This window comes from Oryzias latipes, chromosome 8 (genome assembly GCF_002234675.1).
Source record: "Oryzias latipes chromosome 8, ASM223467v1".
NCBI lineage: Eukaryota > Metazoa > Chordata > Actinopteri > Beloniformes > Adrianichthyidae > Oryzias > Oryzias latipes.
In genome coordinates this window covers 22255528-22279836 of record NC_019866.2, presented here as the reverse complement: position 1 = coordinate 22279836, position 24309 = coordinate 22255528, and the positions used below count along the sequence as shown (strand labels likewise).

The window sequence follows — 24309 nt, the reverse complement described above, 5'->3', positions numbered from 1 at the left end:
TCTAGTGGGTCTAGATGACCCAACTCCCAACGTTAACGTGCCTTGGAGGCACGTTAACGTTGGGAGTGGGGTCATCTGGACCCCACAATATAGCACAAGGGCTAAAAATATGGATGAGTGAAGGTGTCATGTATATGTAACGTTTATATCTTTGCCGCAAACTCAGGTCATCATTGTGAACTTGTTCTCCATCAACCTACCCAATCTTAAAGTGCCTAAGATAGCACAAGGGTTACAGACAGATAAGCTAACTACCTCGCAAACTGAAACAGCAAGTTGTTCCCCTAAAGAGGAGCCTGATGGCTTAAGGCTCCATTCTTTAGAAATTCTATGACAGCCTGATAGTAAAGAATGTCAGCAGTCTAACCTTGGCGTCACAACTCGTTTCTCTGTGTCATTCTGAGACAGGAGGTTCCTGGTTTTAGAAATATTGCAGGGAGGAAAGAAGAACAGTCCAGAAAATTGATTTACGGAAAAAAAAGAGTGTGAATGGAGACGTTATGAAGGCCACCTGGTGCTCAGGTCCAAAAACAATAGTAAAAATAAAAAATAAAAATCTGAATTTCTCCAAGTCCAAATAATCTGGGGGACCTGATTGAGGTCAAAACTGTCAGATATTTCTTCCCATAGAAAATTACAGCAGAGTAAAACTGTAATGCATGCTGTCTAGCCTCACACCAGATTTTACCAGACTTTATGATTTTCCTCTAAAATACCACTTCTTTTTGGATTCTTTGTGTTTATGCTTTTGCTTTACATTCATGAAACCACGTGGAGATGTGAAGGCTTTCGTTTGCCCAAACATGTTCGAATGATCAGTTCTTCGTCTAAAATCTTTGCATTTTATTTTGAAGAGAAAAAAAGGACAGAAAAAGTTCAAATGCAGAGAGAAACATTTTTTATTAAGGAGTCATTAATACAAAATGGTAATGCACATGCCATTTCAGGTTAAAAACTATTTTGTTCCTTCTTGTTTTACATCTGTGACAAGTTAAGCGATTTGAAAGTTAGAACAGGTAGCAGCTTTCATGTGTGAACAAATCGTTTTCCTGTGTTTGTCGTCAACTCCTGAAGACGAGGTCAGATCTGAAGCAACATCCTCGCTTCCTGAAGCCACTTCAGAGGAATTACAGCTCTGATTCAATAACTGCATCCTCCCCGTCCTCCTTTGCAAACACTCCCTGAAGCTTCACCTGCAGGGAAAATGAGCGCGGAGGCATCGGCTGATCACAACAAACCATTCCAATTCACAGTTCCTGATCACAATTCAGTGGAATTTCAAGTTTTAAAGGTGGGATTCTCATCATAACTTAAGAAATATTTAAGCTTTTTTTAAAATGACAACATTTCCAGAGTGGTTGAAAACTCAGCCACTCTTCACTTTTTTTATTTTTTAAAATCTTTTTCCCGCCAGGTGAGAGAAACCCGATGACGTGACATTGGGAAGTTCTAATCCTGTAAAAGTGCAAACAATGACAGGAAAGTGACAATAAATACAAAACTATACAACATTTAAAGTGAAAAAGGTCAAACTAACACTGAAAATACACAAAAAAAAACAAATAGGTTTTATTTATTTACAAGTGGTTGCGTCCATTTGTCCTTTTAGGTTAACCGCCGCCCTGAGCTGACCTGCCCGCCGTTGAGCAGGACCGCGAACTGTGAAGCGCCACAGGTGCACGATGATCTTTGGTGAGAGCCTCGCCCTCCTGTCAGATGGCGCCGACACAGCGTTACCCGAGCCGCTGCCTGATCCCTTTTCAAAGCGGCGCATTAATGACACTTGACCCGGTGAGTCACCTGCATTCAGGCAAAACTGATCCATTTCAGTATTAAATGAACATTTCTCACGCCGACTGTCCTCCTCGTCTGTGCTTTCACAGCTCCGCCTTTTTTCCTCGGGCCAAGGTTTCATTCCCGTAAAGTGCTTCAGCAACATTTTGTCAGTCGCCACGGTAACCCCATCCATTTGCATCTTTTTTGCAATCCAAAAAAAAAAAAACCAGCTCCACAGACACATGCTGTCTCCTGGGCAACAGGAGTCCGGCTTTTCCCGGAGAGGCCTGCGAGCTCGGCTCCTCGCTCCAGGCGTCCGGGGTTCACTTCACAAGCCGGCTCAGACTGGCCGTCGCCCTCAAAACCTTTTTCTGACCTTTGCGCTGCTGCCGCAGAACAAAGTCGAAGTTGGCAGTGGTGGACATGGCATAGAAGACGTTGGCCTTGTCTGGAATGACCAACTCTGCAAGCAGAGAAAAAGGAAGAGGGAACGTTGGATGTGTTTTATTCTTTTTAGATATGTTAGTTGACTTGAGAGAGCTTCCCTGACCTTTGTGCTGAGAAATGACCTGCGTCAGGCTGAAGTTCTGCCCATCCATGTGCTCCAGGTGATGCTTATCCAGAGCTTTCTGAATCACCTGAGCAGTTTTGTCCTGACTGGTCAGCTGCAACACACAAGAAGCACAAATGCTGCTTCATCAAAGAGGAAACCATCTGCAGAACACGGGGGTCAAATCTTGAGTCCTCTTCAGAAAACATGTCTTGAGGAGGAGGAGGAGGAAGAAGAGGAGGCCTCCTCCTCCTCTTCCTCCTCCTCTTCCTCCTCCTCCTCCTCCTAAAGACTTGTTTTCTGAGGAGGACTCAAGATTTAATCTGCCCAAGACACACACAGCCTTGAAAAATCCTAAATTTCTGTTCAGTTTCTGAAAGGTCAACCCAGTTGAACGTTGACCAATCAGGGACTCCGATTTTGCAGGGACGTATGGGTAGCTCCCTTTTTCAATTCTCGGAAGTTCCGACCATTTAAAAAATCTTCATAAAGGAGGAATTTATCATTTTCGGAATAGAGCTGTGAAAGAAAAAGATTTCCTGCACGTAACCAAAAGTGGAAGCTACGTTAAAAAGAAAGAAAATCAATGTGCAATTGATAAAAACAAAAAAAATTAATAAAAACTGGTATTTTCTAAAAAATAATAATAAACGTGAGTCCACGACTTTACTAGCATCATCCTTGCAACATGAGACAGCCGGTTGATGAATATTACACATTATTATTGGGTGTGTGGGAACAAATGTCACAATAAATCCATATTTGGAGTAAAGACTCCTGCTTTTTGCCTTTTAAATACAATTTGATTTTATTTTGAAGTTAAAGGCGCTCTCGTTTCCTCACTGACTCTTCTCTGAGAATAGAAGCTTTCTAAATATGTTTGTTTTTTGTTAACTTTGTTAACTTGGGGGTTTCAATTTAGCGGTCGGAGCTTTCAGAAAGTAGCGGATGGATGTTCGACACGCGACCGAGCGACTTGACGTGTGTCAAGAAGGAGTCGGACGTGGTGGAGAGAATCCAGTCATTTTCCAAAATAAAACTTCCTACAGAACCAGATCATAAATAAAATGGAATAAATGTAGGTCAAGCTTTTATTGGTTGATTTATCTCGGCTGGACAGGACTTGTTGCAGTTTACCAAGTCCATATTATTACACTTCCACTCCCGTGCTTCCTTAGTGTTTCAGCTTTCAGTATTTCCAACCTTTTATTCTTTTGTTTGAATGTTTTTGCATTAAAATATCTATTATGTGTTTAAAGAACAGAGTTTGTGGTATTTTTAGATACAATAGTGAGCAGTGCTCCTTTGGCATATCACTGTTCATCTTTCCATCTTTGCAATTGTAATTTTGCAGGTGTTAATTAAAAAAAAATTCAGTGTTCTGTGTCCTGATTGGCTGTTGTCAATTAGTCTCCTCTGTGCCGTGTCTCCTGTACAGAATGAGTTCAGACTGCCACATTTACATTAAGCTTTGATCCGAAAACTTTGAGAGTTTAAAGAAGAGAGAGAAGTCTGAACATTTTCATACATTAAAGTGTAGTAAAGAGGAGTTTCACAGCCTCGAAAAATCTATACTCCTACTTTGTGGATTTCACCTATAGTGGATTTTTTTAGAATGCAACTCCTGCCAAAAACAAGGAAACACTGAATTTGGTTTTGCCTTTAAGCCTCATGTTTGTTATGTAACCCTTTAGGCTGAAAAAAGTGATATTTCAATGCCACGTGATTAGACGATTTTGTTGTTTTCCATCTGAAAATGGACTCAAATATGAATGTAAGCAAGGCTTCAGGTGTGAACTGACCAGGATGCTTTTGTACATGTTGCCGTTGTCCTGGCCCAGGTCCACGCTCACCCTGATGATGCAGGAGTCGGCCCCCTGGCGGTTGTACACCGGCAGGGAGGTCATGGACACGGAGCGTTTGTGGTAGGCGGAAAGGTGGGGCTTTGGCGGCGCTCCGCCTCCGGGCGAAACCGTGGAGGAGAGGTCTGCGCTGATGTCGGAGGAGGAGCGGGACGGGGTGGGAGAATCCGAGGCGGAAGCCGCGGAGGAGCAAGAACCGGAGCAGGAGGACGAAGAAAGGGTCTCCGAAACGTTGTTGCAGGAGCTGTGGAAGGACTGCAGCGGAGGAGGAAGCGTGTTACCACCTGCTGCTCAAATCAAACATCACATACGGCGCGGCTGCCATGTTTTTTGAGAAAAATCCATTTAGCTGTTGGGTAATCATAACTGCACACACATAACTGTCTGAAGGTCAGCCGAGGACATGCCCCACTGAAAGGCACTTGTACGGACCTCACTGCAGTTTCGATGGCCCTTCAAAGGCATCTTATGTGACGGCATATTATGCAAGATTCCCAGCATTCAAAGCAGTTCTACTTTACTCGCTGCTTTAATGGTTTGTTTGAGCGCTTAAAAGTAGGAGGACTGTTTGTGGAGCGTAAACAAAGAAGGTTATTCTCTGCAGAGCCACAAAGGCCGCCACTGTGAGAAACAATGACACGAAAGAGAGACAAAAACAAAAAAAAAAAACACAAATGAGCGACAATGCAAACACAGAGACACTGCTGTTACCTGCAGTCTCATGCTGCAGCTCGGGGAGGAGAAATCCTCCATCTCTGATCCACTGGAGCCGGAGGACGAAACACTGATTTGATCAGCAGGAACTTTTTTAGGTCCGTCGCTTGGTGTCAAGAGCCTAAAGACAACAAACTGTTGGTGAGATCACTGAAGTGTCACGCCTCAGCAGTTACAACATAAACATGCAAAATGGTTCTGAGAGGAGGAACACTGGCAGCAGCCCGGTGCCGGACACTCACGAGGAGAGTTTTTTTGTGAGCGAGCGCTGGCTCCACGACGTCGGCGAGCACGAGTCCACCGGAGGCTCCAGCTGCCTGGAGAGTTCATAGCTGCAGCAGAAAACACAGCAAGCCATCATCTCCACTGAAGAACCTTTAGAGGAGAAGAACCAAACGCTCTCCTCACCTCTCCTGATCGCTCAGAGGGTGGTCGCCCTGAAGCCAAGCAGCAATTCTGGGGTGAGAGGGGAGGCTGTACTGGGCGCAGCAGGCCTGCAGCACACGGATCTGGGACAGGACGTCAAACTCCTGCAGAGACGGAGACATGTTGAGGGAGAAAACATGAGGACCGGTCTGCGGTCAGGATACTTTCATGGAGGACATGTTAAAAGAAAACTTCCAAAAACCTGTGTCGCTTTCTGGGACATAGTATCTGCAGAGCGGCGGTAGTTAATCAGAAATTCACCTCTGAGTTGAGACTGTTGGTGTGAAGTAAGCCCCCCTCCTTCCCCATCACCCCTTTGTTTTCACCGTCCCTCACACTAACTTACAGCCCCTCACACCCCCAACCTAACATCTGCGGTGAAACAAAAATGGCGGAGCAGGGAGACTGTAACCTCCTGTAGTGACTTCTACGTCACACTTTCAAGCGTCTTCAAACTGCATTTTTCCATTTGCTCCTGATTTACATTGATTTGAATAAAGAAGTGTTCAGACAGTTTATGTCCTTCATAAATGTCTTAAATCATCAGAAAAAACACCATTTTCATCAGAGTGGGGCTTGAAAAGAATCTTTCTTTTGTTTTTTTTTCCACAAAAACAGAAACATATGAAGAGAAAAAGACTAAAAGCTCATGACTGCATTGTGGATTCATGTTACTTTAATGGCATTTCTGTTGGCGAGTGAGTGGGACGTCCATCGTAGGAATTCAAGCGAGTCGCCTTTTTTTTTTTTTTTTTTTTTGCAATACGGACGTCGCCCTGTCGGAGCCAGAAACCGTCAGTGAGCAGTGATTTGTCCAAGTCGGTCGGACTCAACGTTTCTATGGCAACCACTCTCACCAATCAGGAGTGAGCTTGTTGTAAGGCCACAACCCTACAACACAAAACCTGTCAATCAAGCATTTTGGACGTTCGACGTGAGACCACCCACTTTTGTTGAGGCATCTGATTGGTCGGTTCATGATTTGAATAATTCGCTAAATATAAATACATCGTAAAAAGGATTATCATGGACGATGTGTGGGAGCGAGAATGGTTCTTCTGACCAATAGAAGGGCTGAGTGGGGGGGGGGGGGGGAGTCACTCAGTCCAGTTCTTATAAACAGTCAACAGTGCAAAGGCATCAACAAAATCATCCTCCTTGGCCTTTCGGCTGCTCCTCATGTCCTCCTTCATCCATGAACATCTTTTTTAATTTGCTGCCAACTCAAAACTTCCCGGGGACGAGCCCATTTTTCGGCTGTAGTGTTAGGTTCGTCCACTGATACACAAACAAGTCTTTTACCGACACAAGCCTGGCCCTTATTTTACTGTACATGTGTCCACATCTGAACTAACATTCTTTAATACGTTTGATACGTCTTTGTATGAATGTATAACTGCTGATTGTCTTGTTTTTGTGTATTATTTTTACTTGATTGCTTGAAATAAACCATATCAAATAAAAAATAAATTGTAAAAAAACAAATAAACTCAATTCCATGAGAATTCGTCCTTTAGTTTGTAATTCAAAGGAGTCTCCGCACCACTTATCAATACAAAACACTGAAGGGGAAGGAAGTGCAGTGTTAAAGAGAGATTAACAGAGCAAGCTGGAAAGTTAAAATGCATGTAGGAAACACAAAAATGCTGTGCGTGAAATAATTTGCTCTAATCGAGACAAATTAAAGGCATTTCTGTCAAAAAAATATTGGTGCCTTAGTTTAAAAAAAAAAGCACACCAACTGTTAAGCACGGTGGTGGAAGGATAAGAATGTGGGCTAAATTTGGCAGCTTTAGGGCTTATATGTTTTGCGGTGGAGCATGAAGTCATCGGCGTAGCAGAAGGATTTCTCCTAAAGGCTTCATGCATTTAGGTGCACTTGGGGGTTTTGTGGTCAAGTTTGGGGTTTTTTTTAGACGTTAGCTCTTTGAGCAGCCTAAATGACACTCCTTTAAAAACCCTTGGACCCGTTTTAAACTGACATTGGAATAACAAACAAGAATGAATGCTTTTGGGATAAAAGAGGAAGCACTCACCCTCCTCCTCTTCTCAAAGTTTATGAGTCCATCCTGTCAAAATAAAACAGGGTTCAGACTTTACAGCACATCAGTATCGGACCGAAAACGGCGGACAAGCAAACAATGCAGGCAGAATTTACAGCACTGCAGGAGATGTCTATAAGTAAATAATAAAGTATCACCAAGTAAATCTGTATGCTGGATTAAAGCTTTTGAAATATATATTTTTTCTTTTTTTACTTTGATTAAAAAAATGGTCATCTTAATAGATCTTTTCTGTCTAAAAATACATTTTTAAACCAGTTTTACCTGGAAAAAAACATAAAAAGTTTAAATATTTGAACAAAAAACTGCTGTAAATATCATCAGTAAAATAATTGATAATTTACAAAGTCTAAATTAAACTTATAAAAAGAGAAAATATAATGCACATTTTTTAAAGCAAAACAGTTGTCAAACTATCTTCATATTTATTTATTTTCCGCTATGAAAATGTAGATCCTAAATTAAGAATTTTTTGGAGCCAAAGTGCTTTGAAGCACATTTGCATTAATAGAATTAAAGATAAAATTATTTATGTTTATTAAAAGAATTAAACATTGATAATAAGGACTGTGGCATCTTTACAGTAATTAACTGAAGATCTTTCCAGGAAGTGTTAGCATACCTCCAGAGTGTCGGGCAGCGCTGTATCCAGCATGGTGAGCACGGACAGGTACGTTCCCAGGTAAGGAACCACGCCCCCGGAGGTGCTCTGCGGTCATGCAAACAGACACGGATTAGCAGCAGTTTCTTTGGTTTCTGTTGTCCCTGCATCGCAGATCAGTTCACGTTACGGCGCAGAAGAATGCGAATATGACCCAAAAAAAAATGACCCCAGGCCGAAGTATTATTATGACAGTCCTGTAATCCTGTCGACCTCGAGTCATCTGAAACCCGTGGAGCACAAACCGCTGCTAAACTTAGATTTAGGCTTCAGCCGTGCCAGGAACTCCACCCAGCAGAGACGACTGAGCTGAATCACATCACAAGGACTCACAACTCAACTTCTTCTCCAACACAATCCAATAGAAGTGATTGGATTGTGTCCTGCAGCAGTCCTGGACTGCAAAGTGATGACATCACAGCAGGGGAAACCATCAAAACAAATACATTTCTTTCAAGGCTCAAAACAATATTTTTAAAAGTCCACCAACGACACCAAAACACACGCGTCGGGGATATCCGATGGAAGCTTTGCATTATTATGGGATGGCCACAGGAACCTACGGCACACGTATGGAAAAGTTTTCAACTAACTGACACAAGGATAAGTCTAACACATCCAAAGTTTCAGTGACCTTTGACCTTAGGCAGAGGTTGCCACCTTGAATTTTCAAAAAAAAAGAAAAAACAACTTGAGTTCACCAACAAATTTAAACCCCTCCCTGGGGTTTCGACCTATCGCCTCCTAACTCCTTTTTCTGAAGCTCCTTGAAAAAACTGTTGCAGATTTGGAAAAGCTTTTTGCGTGGCAAGCTTTCCAGAAGTGGCGTTCTCAGTGTTGCTTGAATTTGTTTTACCTGAATATTGTGAAAATTGAATGCCTGAATCCCCGGCTGAAGCTGAATGAAACGATATAACATACAATATGAACATATAAGGAATGTGGGCGTGTTTAAAAAAAAACTCAGTTGCCAAGGAAATCCAAAAGTTTACTTTTTCAGATTCTTCTAAAACTTGCATAGATCTGTTTGTCCCCCCCAAGCGACTAAAACATGAAATGGTTGAAATTAACAGAACATTTTAAAAAAAAGTGGGATTTTTAGGTAGAATCTCCAGCTTACCATTTGTCTGGGGAGCGGACACTTCTTAGAAATCTTTGGAGACACATTTTCCATCGTCCCTTGAGTTCCATCCTGTAAAAAAAATAAAATAAAATAAAAAGAGTCAGTGATATGGTCGGTTAAAAAAAAGTCAAATACAAGCAATAAGTTCAAGTTCAAACTTTAACTTATTTCATCTCTCAGAATAAAGAGACATTGATCCATAAAAAGCCCAAATCCTCTCTGGAGCTGTTATTGATGCGAGTGTTTACAAAGATGAAAGGACTCTTGGACAAAAGGCAGGGCTTGAAAAGAGGGAATTATTCGCCGATGAAGAGATGCTTTTGTGACGCAGTGAATGCCTGTTTGTGTGTGCAGCAAGAGAAAGACACTCGTGACGCCGTCGCCTGAAGAGAAACATCGAGTACTTCAAGCCCCTTCTGTTAAACATTTATGAAAACTTTTATTACTTATTAAAACGGAAGTCTGTGCACCGCAATCATTACACCAAAAAGTCAACATGCCACATTTGTCCACACGGCTAATCTGTCAGCAGAGAATCTGATTTTAATTAGATCCTTTGACATTTATGTGTCTTTAAATTAAAGATAAATCCCAAATACTGAAGCCTTAATCTCAATAAACCAGTGTTTTCCTCTTAATGTGATAAAAGCATTTATAAGAATTTGAGGTTTTTGTAAAATAACGTAAATCCATTTTAAAAATGCATTTTTAAACACGTTTCTAATCATTTCACATTTTAAAACAGTAATAAATTCTCTGCATTTCAACCTAACGTTGACTGAGATAATATATCAACAATCATTTCTGGTTCACAATGCTTTATTAAGAAATTTGGGGGTTTTGTTAAAAAATTCTGGGTGGCTTTTATTTCTTTTAAATCTGAGCATGTGCAGAATTTCCTTTAGTTTTAGTTGGTTTTCAGCAAATTAACAAAAAAATATAATCTAGTAGGCAAAAAACATGAACGACATGCTGAAAACCATGCAAACTACAGAAAAGTGCACAATTTTGACCGTAAACTAAAGAAATTCTTACTCGAATAGCTGAATACTGAACCACACAATGATGCTGGTGGGATAAGAGGAATTTGTAACTGATCCTTTATTAATATTCTTCCCCAGTATGATGTAAAAAGTCTTAAAATAATCAGTGTTTTCTTGGAAAACAAACTCTGTAGTTGTCATAAACATTTTTTTAACAAAAGCTTGAATGTCTGTTTTTACACCTAAAAATGCACAAAGACCATAGCATGCTTAACTGACTTTACATATGTATTTTTGTCCTACAACAATAAAAGTCTGAATTAGTAAGAGAAGCTTTTATTTTCTGACCACAAATCGATTACCAGATGGGCTGAGATCTGCCAGTGAAGAGCGCTGTTCTGTTGTTTGTTCTGTTGAGTCTTCGTCCAGAGTTAAAGATGCTTTTTGCAGTGGGAATATCTCTTTTTTTAATTTTATTTTTATTTTTTATTGGCCTTTGTTAATTGCAGCTACCCAAAAAGAACAAACAAAAAACAAACTAACAGGTTAACTTTAAAAGCCAAGAAGAAAATCGATCTTGGGTTCTCCGGGGTTAAAACTTTATTTAAACAGTTACCACAGCAACCCTCCTAAAGAGTGCGGGGGCAATAATAGTTGTCTGATTTTCATGAAACCACTTTCAACCATTGACTGTATATGAAAACTGGACTGAGTGATCTATCCCCCCTGCTGGCTCCAAAAAGCCAAAATCCCATAGATTTCTATAGAAAAAACAATAACCAGCTGTTACTCAGTCATTCTATTGGTCAGAAGAACCATTCTTGCTCTGATACTTTTTTTTTTTTTTACATTTTCTTGATAATTCTGTAGTTAAGTTATTAAGTTATAAACGGACCAATCAGATTCTTCAATAAAAGCAAGTGGCTTTGGGTCGAATTTTTGAAGCGTTTGATTGACAGATTCTCCCAAGCCTGCTTTCAGTGGAAGGGGTGTGGCCTTTTAGCGTACTCATTCTACACTGAATGCTTTGGGTTTCCGTGGCAACAATGAAGGTGTGTCTGCATCGGCCTACCAGCCAGAGATGTGAAATCTATACCTATTGCTATAGACCTGAGGCTCTTTCAGAAATAGAGATGTATTTTTGTTGTTCCAGCTGATCCTTGTGGACAAATGTGTTGCTTTCAGCTTTCGCCGTTCACACCGACCATCGGCTCGGTCAACAGAGGACTCACCTCCGCCGTGAGCTCTCTGTTGGTCAGAACGCAGTTCTCATCGGGGAAGGTGTCGCAGAGATTATCAAACGCCGCCATGCTGTCTCTGCACGCAAAACAAAAAAAAGCACAGTTGTTTCATTCCAACCTGTCATTTCAATCATTAAACAGTTTGACACAGCAGTGACGTTAAAGATTGACTTTCTATTAACACTCGTTGGCCTGCTTGGAAGTTGTCTCACGGCGAGCAACAGACCCTTATGCAACACTTATCCTTGAACTGCTAGGCTCCAAAGTCCGTGACCTGGACTAGAATATGGGTCACGAGGGGGACCTGTGACTCCCTCTATCAGTGCTACTGAATTCTGCTTAACGGTGGTTAAGTGCCCTCATTAAACCACCATCTTCGAGAACAGCTACCACGTAAACAAAGGAAGGAGCGAACCTGCTGACCGCCGTCCAGGTCTTCCTCAGCCTGTAAACCGCATTGGACTGCAGCGCAGACAGGATTGCCTTGACGGAGGAGAAGTTCTTCAGCCGGCGACAATTCTGAAAAAAACAAAAACAAAAAGGCGGTCTTCTTTTATTCTGTCCAAAGTAAAGTTGCGTCTTCCATCTCACGACTAACCTGCGCCACCTTGATCCACTTCTCTATGATGCGCGCTCTCTGCGCCGGTGAGGTGGGCGGAGCACGGCCAGAGTCCGAGGGCTGGCAGAGCAGGGACGCCATAACCTGGTTGGTGACGGCGTTGAACTGCGTGATGGTGGCTCGAATGGTAGGAGACATGTTCTCCTTCTTGTCCCTCTGCGACCAAACACAGCCCAAACACTGGTAGAGCACCACTTTGACGAAGAGAGCCTGCATACAAACAAAAACCAAACACAAATCAGCATTTCTGCAGCAAAAAGTGGAATTTAAATATGAAAAGAGCTCATCTGAAGTACCGAGTCTATTCGTGTGAGCTGCTCGGCGACGGATAAAGCACTGAAATCCATGATGCCGCCTTGGTCTGGAGGACTTTCACAGCCAGAGTCTTCATCACCAGAGCCTTCCTCGTTCTGCTCGACATCAGCGGCAGCAGAGCCGCCATTCGACTCTTCTTCTGTTTTGGAACACATCAGGAACGCGTGAACATTTTCACAGAGAAATTAGAAGCAGAAGAAATAAAGCAGACATGTCCAAAGTCCGGCCAAATGCGGCTCACAGACAAGTTTCCAGCGGCCTGCCTGCTCCTGTGGTTGGCTAAATTACGTTATAAGGCGCTGTAAACCTGTGGCTACTTGAACTTTAAAGCCTTAAGGGCCAAACTACAAGAATAAATTTGTTTCTTTGATCGAAACCACAGTGGGTTGTACTTCTAAAGAAGATACTACTGTATTTGTGTTAGGGCTGCACGATATGATGAAAACTTGCGATTTACTATATTAGTGATCAATATTGCGATGGCGATATAACTTGCAGTACATGAACAAATAGCAAAACAACCAAAAACATCATTTCCATTTTACTGCAACAGTTTAGAAATTATACTCCAATTGACCATCATCTGCATAGAAGGCAAACATCTAACAGAAAAGGGCGCCATTTGATTGGTCAACAACGTGAAGGCGTCCATCCAATTGGTCAAATGTATATGTTCACATTATTTAAATGTTGACGTTTACGGAAAGCATTTAATAGTAAATAAAATGCAATATTTTCCAAACAAACTTTTTGATTTTATTCCTGGACTTTAAATATAAAATTCACCGTAATTTTAGTAAAAAATGTGTTAAATGTGTTTTATTGTGTTTTATATGATGAAATGCGATCATTTTTTTAATCAAATAGTCAATTTGCGTTTAATGTTATTATAAAGGTTTAGAAAATGGAAATCCAGGTTGGCTCTCTCACCAAATCTGGCCCCGTTTGTCAAACGTTTGGACATCCCTGAAATAAAAGCTCCTTGAGGAAGTTACCTTTTTTCTGAAAGAGCTTGAGAAGATCGTCGGCTTGTCCAGCCAGCGAGCAGAAGTTGGGCTGGCTCCGCATGCCGTCATGCACCGCAGAGCTGATCCTGAGGTGGTCAAGGAGCAGCTGGAGAGCCGGGTGCAGCGGGGGGTCCCTGAAGTCCTCGCTGTACTCGTCCAGCCACGTCTGGATAAGGGTCAACAGCGGGCTGCAGAGGCAGAATAGACGTTATACTTTAACCGCGTCAGTGACACTTGAAGCCAAAAGTCGTCTGGCTAGGTTTTACATCCTGAGCTGTTCAGTTAGCCACCAACCTTTTGCTGTAATCAGCAGCCTCAAGGTCTGAGCAAGCGCTGTCTCTGCAAAAAAAAAGATTCACTAATGTCAAAGCTGTAAAGTGTTGTTGCCAAGTCAGCAGTTTTATAATTATCATTCGTCGCTAAGACGCTAATGTAAGACGCTAACCTGAAATCCCGCCAACCACACTAAAGCCTCTTAAGCAGGGGTCTCAAACCTTACTTTGGGGCCACTGAAGGCGGGGTCTTAGCGGAGGCTTATGTTTATGGACAAACATTCCTTCTTTGGTAGTAAATTTGGATGGAACATGTACGATATTATTTACTATACTCCATTTATTAAGTGTTTTCTGTACAAAATGTACTTATAATACTCTCAATCAAATAAAACTAAATACCTAAATAAAAAGTAAATAATTCAGAAATACATTTCTGTTTATTTAGTCTTCTACATCTACTGTTTTCCAGATTTAAGCATCCTTATTAACACAGTTCAGTAAACACACTGTTAAATTATAACTATTAAACACAAAAGAAGACTTTTAAAAAAAAGAGCTTTTTGCACAAGTATGTGCTCCCAATTTTAAATCTGAGTTGAATTTTACGTTTGCTCAGTAAAGGAGAAACAAAATTCAGTGACCATTTTTGGATTTTCTTTCTTATGACTTTTAAACACCAATCACAAGTTCTTTTAGAGAACTAACTAACATTAAACTTTCATATTAACCTTGTGCTAGCTTGTGGGGTCCGGATGACCCCACTCCCAACGTTAACGTGCCTCCCGTTGGGAGTGGGGTCATCTGGACCCCACAGGATAACACAAGGGTTAAGGTGGAGGCCGCAAGTTTGAGACCCCTGCTCTAAAGCATAGTTGCTGCTGTTGAAAACCTCAGCTGCTAAGTCCGTGTCATTACATCTATGATGCCGTGGCGATGGCATGTTCTGTGCAGGGATCCTCCCACAGTCTGGCGTGACGGTTCAAAACGTCACCTTCTGAGAATCGAGCCAATCGGACAGGTTTCTGGAAATTTCCGAGAGTGGACCCGGCAGCTTCCTACCTCTGGAACAGCATCTCTATGAGCTTGGTGGTACTGGTGAAGGTTCTGTAGGTGGACAGGAAGATCTTGGCAAAGTCAGGCTCCTGGCTGCTGCCGTCTAGGAGGTGGCTCACGAGCCGCTCCAGCGTGGCGGCTTTCAGGCGCCGCACCTTACAAGTGCGGTACTGGATGAACGCGGAGCACGGACCCGTTTCCTCTGAGTTTGGGGAGGTGGAGACGGGCTCCCGGCGCAGGGTGACCCCATACACGACCCCGTCCTCCGTCTCCTCGCCCCACTCCTGCACTGGGTTCTGGGAACAACAGAAACCAGTTCAACCCATCAAGTCCCAGAAAGATGTGGGTCATGAGCAGAAACAAAGCACAAGTTTGTGGTTGCAACATCAGAGGTTAAAAAAATAGCAGCACACATCACGACCGCTGAGGCGAAACTGCACGCAAATAAGTGATGTAACCGCCCGCAGAGTCCTACGCTGATCCCCCACGAACCACAGAAACTACCATGTACTTCCATCAGCTCTGCAGACACGGCAGAAACACGCCACAGTGGTGAGAACAACATCTGCAGGTAGCAAATGGTAAAGGTAGCACGGCTCCCACGGGTTCCATGCAGCACCTGAACTTTCCAAGAAATCGTGGAATTCGACAGGAATGTTTACGGACAAACATGCGTGCTGGAAGGTCAGCACATCAAATAATAGGAGAATATCCTAATCATCGGTTTTAAAGCCCAGTTTGATCAAAGGTGAAGGCTCCTCGTGGTCCTTCTCTCAGATGATCTCCACACAGGCCTGCAGCTGCCTCTCTGCATAATCAACCCGTAATTTTTTTTAAAAAAGGATTCTGCGCACAAATGAACTTTTTCTGTTCCTCCATGAAAGATCAGAATCAGTTTAAGCGGCGGAAAAATTAAACCTTCCCTGTCATCTGAAGACGCCGATTCAGCAGATCTCTGTCATCACGGTGGGTGAGGATGTTTCTAGCATTTTATGGCCTTAAAGAAAAACATAGCGGCTAAAATTTGCTTTTATTTTACAGCTTTACAGCTTGGTTTATTGTGCAAGCGTCGTGCATGGTGATTTACCGGGACCTCACTTGAAATGGGTAACTTCAGCCAGACAGCTTCGGCTCTGCGTGACTGCATGCAAATGCCCCACAAATCTATACAGATGGGAATCTGCACAAAAGCTAACATGCCTGCATTTGGATCGCCCTTGTAGATACCGTCCCAGAAAAAGAAGGAATTTGCCACAAATATTCCTTTTAAAATTAAATGACAAAAGCAGAGAGGAAGCTTCTTCTTCCAACAATATCCCACACCAAAAGGTAAATCCGTACAAATATTCTGCTTGTATTTTTGTTTTTGCTCAATAAAAGTATAAACTATCCATCCGCTAAAATAATAATAATCTAGAGGCTCTGTCTAATTTAAATTTTAAAAATTCCAGACCATGAATGATTAACCTTCATTCCTCACAAATCTGTCATCCTTCTTTCAGTTTATGATTAACAAAAGCATCCTGCAGCCTGTTTCACATTTTAATATATGACCTGCTTTGTTTTCAATTCTGTAAAATATTAAAAAAGAAACAAAAAAAGGCTTAAAAAATGTTTTTTTAAAAACAAGTGTAGATTGAACATTTTAAGAGCTCAAACATCTTGGATCTGCTCAGATCACAGAGGAAAAACTCTCATCTCCAGGAATTCATGCTGAAAACAATGACAATGACTGCAGGCATCGTTTTCTGACTAACAAAAATACTTTTACAGTTGATTCTGACAAATATGGTAATCTTTACATTTGAAGCTACAATTTAAAAAAACAAGAACAAAAATGCTTAGTGCAATTCTTTTAGAGGCTAAAATTCCTAAACAAAAAATTAGGCGAAGGAATTGAAACAGCACAAAAAAAGGAAAGTGGATGTATGTAAAAAAGTCGATGTTAAAACTAAAGTGATCCCTCAGCAGAAATGTCTCCTTTATCCAGCTTACCATGGTTATTTCCCATTTTCCCATCTCGTCTGTTCTTTAGGAACTGCAGCTCCCCATGTTCAAAGTGAGTTGAACTTTTATCCACCCTGAAACATCTAAGGAAGACTAGTTTGTGGCTGCATTTATTTTGGAATTCTCGCCTTTCAACTTCAAAGAAAGAAAGTTTAATGTCCGACAGTGGTATTTCCGGTGAATATTAGGCGCTCCCAAAAACTTCGGTTTGTTTCCTTTGAGTTTCTTCAGAGTAGTTCCGAGATGATTTGAGTTTCTAGGACTGAGTGGAAAACCGACTGACAGCGACACTAGTCGGGAGCCTCCGCCGGGACTGAGCTCCCCTGACACGGTCAGGTTTTATATGAGGGGGAGGAGACTGCCCTGAGGGGGCGTGTCCTCATGGAACCGGAAGGACCAAACCAACATGGAGGATCTGTGGGGAGACATTTCCAAACGATACTGAAATATGTTTTGTTGTTGTTTTTGACTAAAAGTTGAGAACAATAAGATTGGATCTAAATATCCCGAATAGATAAAAAAAATAAAAAGAATTTGCTAAAATTATAAGGGGAAATTTGAAAATTTGGGGATAAAAGATGATGACAAAAAAAATAAAGAATTGTAAAATATTAAATTAAAAAGGCTAGAGTGTAAAACTAGTTCAACAATTGAACTGTCCATTCATTTAAGAAAATTAAAAAAATAATAATTGTGTTTGTTGGCCAAGGCGATTTACATTGGAAAATCCTTTTTGTCACAACTTTATTTTTTCGCGGTGGGCTTGTTAAATGGCCAAAACTGTTTTAATGAGACAAAATGATAAGATTAAAAGCATTGTGATAATAATTAACTGAATATAATAAAGTTATGATATTACTGTTTGACATCACGAGACAAGACCAAAAGTCATTATCAAGTCTCGAAACAATATTTCATAATAAAGGAAAGATAAAGCATCGTTTATTCAATAAAAGACATAATGGTCATGGGCCAAAGTGTCTTTTTACATTTGATTTGTTGGAAAATCATTATTGTTGATACTTAAGTTGTTCTACACGTCAGTAAAAGCCTTGTTGCTGCAAAACAACATGTAAACAACAAAATGATCTTTTTATTCCAATAATTTTAATGTGATATAAAATACCTGATTTTTGCAATTATTGTTATGTCTGCTTGATTCTACGACCAGTGCAATACTGCTGTATTTTTTTTGGACTTGTTTTGAACATTTTACTTAAAGACCCACCCACCCGATGAAAATTGAGTTTTTCGTGTTCTTAACGTGTTCTTGTAGCATTTTTCTCATAATGGAGGACCTGTGTAAAGAAAATTAAGATTAAAACTGTGTTTATGAGTATAAAATATATGAATTATTTATGAAAGCTTGTAGATGCTATGTAGAAACCACAATCAGCAGGCCACAAGCTCCCTGCTCTGCTCCATTCTGATGCGTGGACTTGCAGACAAATTAACGTCTTTGTTTTACTCACCTGAGCTGGAATCTGGATCTAAACTGTTCAGCTGGAATGTTCTTAGGTTTCTCACCCTCATTGGTGCACCGCTAGTATTAGATTGGGGTTGCAAGAGTTAGCAGAAAGAGAGTGTAAACAGATGGATAATGGGAAGTGGGGTTATGCTCACTCCAGGTCAACAACCCCCTCCACAATTCAGAGGCGGATTTCTAATGAACTCCTTCCAAACTTCTGCAGAATGTTCTATGTTCTAGAAAATGACACAGGTTTTTTCTTCTTTTTTTTTTGCAAAAAATAGCAGAATCATTATTAAAAGTCCACTGGGAACGCTTTTAAAATAACTATACAATACACAATATATGATATTCAATACAATCACAATAATATAATGACTTTTAAAGTCATACATTTACAATTTTAAAGCACATATAATTATAAGGAAAAAAAGTCATACATTTAGCCAATGACTTTTAAAGTCATAGATATACAAATTTATCCTTGTAATTTAACAGTTACGACTTTTTTCTGGTAAATTTAGGACGTTGTTTGTAAGCTGGCCCTGACTGACACTCCATCGTAGTTTTTAATTATTCTTGCTGTGTTTACATTTTTCTCTAATGCAATTGAGGCAGAAAAAAAGGTTAGCCTCCACGACTAAAGTTTAAAGTGTGTTTGACATTTGTACTTCTAATCCTTTACAAAAGCAGACCCCCCCCCCCCCCCCCCCCGCAGAGGTTGTGCAATAAAACTTTCATGATTTTGAGCTAAAACATCTAAAAAGATAGACTAAAATAAATTGAGAAGTAGCATTATTTTTGGGTTATTCAGCAACACCATTACGACAATCACACAACTGGACAATGGTCGCCATCTTTATCCAACTAAATGTTAATTGACACCAAAGAGCAGCTTTAAACAGCCTCTAACACCGTTTGATAGCATTCATCAGGCTCCTGTTCCACGTCTTAGTAGTGTGGAGTTCACTTGTTAACTGCTTTTCTTTTCATTCTCGCAGTCAGACATGTTGGATTCTGTTAAACGTCAGAATATTTGTAATAGTTGCACCATTATACACGCTTTGTGGACTCTGCTTTCACACAAACTGGCTTGAATATGACAACACTGCCTTGTTTATAATGAACAGAATCCTTTAGCTGTTTGGTTTGGTTCTTCCTCTTAAGATCATGGGGAAGTAAAAGTGGTTCTTCATGAACTTTTCTAAATAAATAAAAGCAACAGACTGCTGGACTTTGGACACTTTGGCACTTGCAACACTTTAACTTCAGCTATTTTTTTCTTAAATCTACTGTAAAATTGTGTCCAGTGGTCTTTTAGTTATGATTATTGAGTTTTTAGCCTGAATCCAGCTCAGACGAGGAAAACAAAGACGTTCATGGATCTATTTGCCTTCATGTGGATGATCAGAATGGAGCGGAGCGGGGAGACTTTGCCCCGCCCATTTTACTTGCTTTGTCACAACTGGGAGCTTTTTCAAACAACAGGTTTTCATCTGCTCCAGATCCATCGCAATTCGAATAAAGAAATACGCAGAAATGACGTTTTGATCAGAATGCCATAAGTACGTGTCAGAAAAACACCATTTTTGTTGAAGTTGGTCTTTAACTCGGGGGAAAAGGGTTCAGCAAATGAATCTAGTTTGTACTAAAACCTTAATAACTGAAACTAAATCCAGTGTGTTCTTACATCCTGAGCTCCGGTGAATAAAAATCAAGGTTTTTTAAATTCTTGTATTGGTTTCAGGGTTAGGTTTGAGTTGTAACTGTGCAGCCCAATGTTACCTAAAGTAAAGTTGCTCAAAGGATTACAACAGTTCTTAGTTAATGAAAATCTACTTTATAGTGTTCATTCTTTTTATTGATCATTTGTTTTTGTTTTGTTTTTCTAGAGCAAGGACGCCAAAACCTTGCCCTCTGTGGAGGACGTGAAGATACGTCAGCTTGTGTCGCATGCCGACTGTGGGTGTCAGTGCTGTGGGGAATGTTCTCGCATTACCAGCGCCTGATATCTTCTGAGCTGCATTCTTGCGTTGAAGCAGAGTCTTCGTCTTCGTGTGTTCAGGTCGAAGCAGCCCCGGTGCTCAGACTACCAGCGTTAAGACATGCAAGTGTAACCAACCAAAGCAGCAGTGTTGATCATTCTCTGCATGTTTCAGTCGTCCACACACACAGTAAAACAGGTTCTACCGGCAGATCCAAACCTCAGGTGAGCAGACGTGCTTCAGAACAGTCTGACCTGACCCTTTAAATGTTTTTTTTTAATTGAACAATTGCAGGATACAAAAAAACACAAAAATGCAGCGTTTACACAAATATGAAGTACGATACAGCTCTGAATACAGAATAAACTTGTTATCCTTAGGAAAATCTTATTAAGAACAATCATAGAAGGAAATAAAAACTAAAAATAAAATATGAGATAAATGTAGACAAATAGAAATGCAAGAGTAAACTTATGTCATTAGTCCAAAAGATTTACAGCTTTCAATGCTTTTCCCAAAGTTTTTAACCCATTTAACCCATTTTCTGTCTTATAGAGAAGCAGATGGCTGAAATGTGGACAAACGAGACACACCGTTGTATGTTTGCTTTGGATTAGAAGAAAAAAAGGTGTTCAGACTCTTACTTTTTGGTGACGTCACTCAGACTTTGTAACTTTTAACCGCTTTTCTTAAAGCGTGTTTGCCTGTCGGGCAATTCTCAATGTGACTTATCCCATGCCTGCTTTTCCAAGAAAAATCAAAGCATGTTCCACTGTTCTGTGTAGGGCTGCCTCCCTGTCCTGCATACGGGCATTTTGTCGGCCTGCATAAACTTGTGCAATGTTTATCCTTCTCTTTAATAAATTAAGAAAGAAAAAAAAAACACATCACCTGCTCTGAAGTTATTCCCAGTGGATGAATGAATTCATGCAGCAAACTCTTTTTCTTGTTTTTGTTTTTTTTATTGGTTTATTTCAAACATCATAATTGTGGAATAAGACAATAAAAAAGGCGCCATATTCCTCCATGTTTGTCTAACTTAAACAGCTTTTTGTGCTCCTGTGACACTCTTTGAATGTTCTCCTTGTATAAAAAGTGCTGCACAAATAGAGCCGCTTCACGGGTCACAGCTGGGAGGAAGAACAGATTAAAAATATATATCAAGAGACTCTAAAGTGCAAAAAATAAAAACGGAAAAACTCTTTTCTGAAGCTCCAGCAAATGTACAAATACAAACAAATAGAGAGGAAATAAGCACAGGAGTGCCGTCAAAATCCTCTATCTGTAAGGTTCAGAGATTGAAAGCTACTGTTGGAATCAACACAGAAAAGAATTCAGCTGTAAAACAAAAATGTCCTGTTTGGGTGGAACTTTAAGGCCTTTAGTGAGCATTGTTAGGAGGTTTTTCTGAAGGCTGCACTTTTAAAAATCCATGTGACTGTCAGGGAACCTTTGAAAACTCCCTCAGGAAAATATTTCTAAAGTTCTCCCTAAAACACTGCAGGGTTGAAAGTTTTTTCTGGGATTTCTTTCCATGCAAGAACATTTTTTTAAAAAAAGATTTGGAAGCTTTTTTGTTTTTTTCTCTTTCTCAATTATTTCCAAAACGGGCAACTAAACAGAGAAGACTAATCATAAACAACCAAAAAAATTAAACAAAAGATTTAAGAAATCGGATTTCATCGTAGTAGATTTTATTTAATAAATCAATCTCATAAATTAAGTAAAAAGTAGTTGCGCCATATATTTCTTTTCACCATTTGTCACCTTAATTATTTTGTTTGTTTGTTTGTTTCAGACTTCTTAAACTTTTTTTTCCTACCCCGTTTTTTTGTGGTGAAAATCTTCATCGTGGTTATTTTTGTTTATTTATGGAGACGACAGCGTGGCATCTAACAGCACTGTCAGTCAAAGCTGTGTCTAAATTTAGAAGAAAACTTGGCCAAGAAGCAGATTTTAATACTAAAAAGATGACAAATTTAAAAAAAAAAGGAATCAGTGGTGATTTTAAATTATTGCCAAACAAAAAATTGTGAAGACGAGAATCTGTTCCACTAAAGCAGTTCAAGAAAAAATGTCCGACAGTATGTGTGTGTGTAGTATTTGTGGACTGTGACACACAAAACACCACGTTAGTCAGAGTTGTGCATGAATTTCATGATGTCAGATTTGTCAAAACAATAAAGAAAAGACCAGTTAAAACCGACTCTGTGAAAAAATGTGTTTTTGGTGTCTATAACATAATCTTGTGGCATCTTTCTAATGATGGAGGACATATATTAAAAAAAAAGATTAAAAATGCATTTCTGAGTATTTCTGTATTCAAAACAGAAGCAGATGGATAAAAAATAATTTGTAAAAGATTGTATTTGTGATGTAGAAAATACGCTGGGCAGGTAATAAGCTCCACTCTGATGCATCCACCTGCAGACAAATAGATAAACGTCTTTGTTTTCCTCGTCTGAACTGGAATCTGGATCTAAACTGAACGGTTGGAAAGCTCCAATGTTTCTCGCATTTTTGTTTCACCGCTAATGTTAGGTTGGGGGTGTGAGGGGCTGTAAGCTAGCGCGAGAGAGTTCAATTCATTTCAATTTTATTTATAAAGCCCAGTATTACAACAATAGTCGTCTCAATGGGCTTTCTAATAAAAACAAAGCCATAGAATTCAACAAGTGATGGCTAAACTAAACTTTCAGACTAAACTAAACTAGACTTAACATCCCCGCCCTTAGACCCTCCTACGCGGTGAGGAAAAAAATCCTTAGAAATCCTAGAAACCTTAGGGGTGTCCACATGAGGGAGGGATCCTCCCCCAGGACTGACAGGCGATGTACCAGAACTCTTTCTAACTCTACAACTACATGTTTGAACAGTCCAGCAGAAGGGCTTTATGGGCTTCTTTGGGTCCACAACAAGTGTGGGAGCAGGAGCAGAGAGGACGGACGACCCAACTGGAATCTGGTATGGTGGGAAAGAGGGACAGTCCATGGATCGCACCAAAACACCAGACAGAGGCATGAGAACTGAATGATAAATAAATGATCAAGAATAGAGGAGAGGAGAAGTAGATGAGAGTAGAGGACAGAACCCCAATGCTTCTGGTTGGGGTTAAGCTTAGGGTTCAGGTCAAGACTAGGCTTTAAAAAAGGTGGGGGCTAAAGGGGAGTGTTGTGGGTACGGTCGTGGATATATTGTAGTGCAGGCGGCATCTGGAGGTCCCTTGAAAGTATTCTGTGGTAGCGATGGGATCGGATCATCCCTTGGTGGGGTCAGGTTGTAGGTTGAGATGCAGGCAGGATCTGGAGCAGCCAACTAGCAACTCATTGTTATTAGCTTTAATTCAAACATATTAATGGTAAGTTAAATATTCTCTGATTACTAGCTAAGTGTAAGAGTGTAAACAGGTGGATGATGGGCAGTGGGGGTGGGCTTACTGCCCACCAACAACCCCGCCCAAAACTCAGACGTGGATTTCTAATGAAGTCCTGCAGAAACTCTGTCCTAGAAAACGACACATTTGGCATTATCATCATTAAAAGACCACGGGGTACAATAGATCAACAGACGACTGGAGAGGGTCTTTAGATATATCAATATATTGGCAGCTAAAAATATTTGTTCTCTAGCTTCTCTTTCTTCTTGCATTTTGAACCTTGTTAAGGTCCAACTGTGATAAATGCAAATTCTTGCATTTTCTTAGCTGGTTGCTCAGATCGGTGCAGAAATGTCATTTTATGTTGTCAGATTTGTCCAATGTTTTCCACAAACTGACTTTTAACTCACTCAGATTCCACAGAGGCACTTCCAGCTGCTCTTGAAACGAGCAGCTATTTTTCACGTCTGAAACATGCCAGGTGACGCGCACAAAAATCCTCACCTCTAATGCATGAATAGGAATTTAAGAAATAATTTTTTTGAGCAATGGTTCAGGAAGTCTTTGCTTTTGTCACCACAGTTTCAAAACATCTCAGGTATCCAGCGTTTCCCCTCAGGAATGGTCGGATTGCAGCGTGATGAACACATGGCTGCAGGTAAGAATGCAGACGGACGGCTCTTTAATCAAAACACAAGCAGAAGACCGTTCAAAAAGGTCATTCGTGACGAGCCTGATGTACAGTATGGTTAAAGAAAAACCTTTCTGCACACAAATTGTTTGGGTTTATAGTCGTTTTGCAGAA

The 24309-nt window shown here is 40.5% G+C and overlaps 1 protein-coding gene across 1 annotated transcript; it reads right to left on the bottom strand.

The window, feature by feature from the left end:
- Positions 1 to 875: 875 nt before the first annotated feature.
- On the bottom strand, positions 876 to 16985 carry LOC101161408 (ral guanine nucleotide dissociation stimulator). Its single transcript, XM_004071981.4, has 17 exons — positions 16664 to 16985; positions 14675 to 14964; positions 13635 to 13679; positions 13329 to 13528; positions 12315 to 12472; positions 11998 to 12228; positions 11815 to 11918; positions 11391 to 11475; positions 9173 to 9244; positions 8014 to 8100; positions 7365 to 7397; positions 5311 to 5432; positions 5145 to 5234; positions 4900 to 5023; positions 4129 to 4443; positions 2327 to 2441; positions 876 to 2239 (listed from the first exon to the last, which is right to left on the bottom strand). The coding sequence occupies exons 1-17, from the start codon at positions 16685 to 16687 to the stop codon at positions 2100 to 2102; spliced, it is 2235 nt and encodes a 744-aa protein (XP_004072029.1). The 5' UTR covers positions 16688 to 16985; the 3' UTR covers positions 876 to 2099.
- Positions 16986 to 24309: the final 7324 nt, after the last annotated feature.

Excerpts from the sequence above, each read along its gene's own strand:
- LOC101161408 (XM_004071981.4), bottom strand. The coding sequence starts at position 16,687 with ATGGGAAAATGGGAAATAACCATG. Across the intron at positions 12,229-12,314 it reads AGCTCACACGAATAGACTCG|GCTCTCTTCGTCAAAGTGGT; the intron begins GTACTTCAGATG and ends GTTTGTATGCAG. Across the intron at positions 2,240-2,326 it reads GGTCATTTCTCAGCACAAAG|AGTTGGTCATTCCAGACAAG; the intron begins GTCAGGGAAGCT and ends CTCTGCTTGCAG.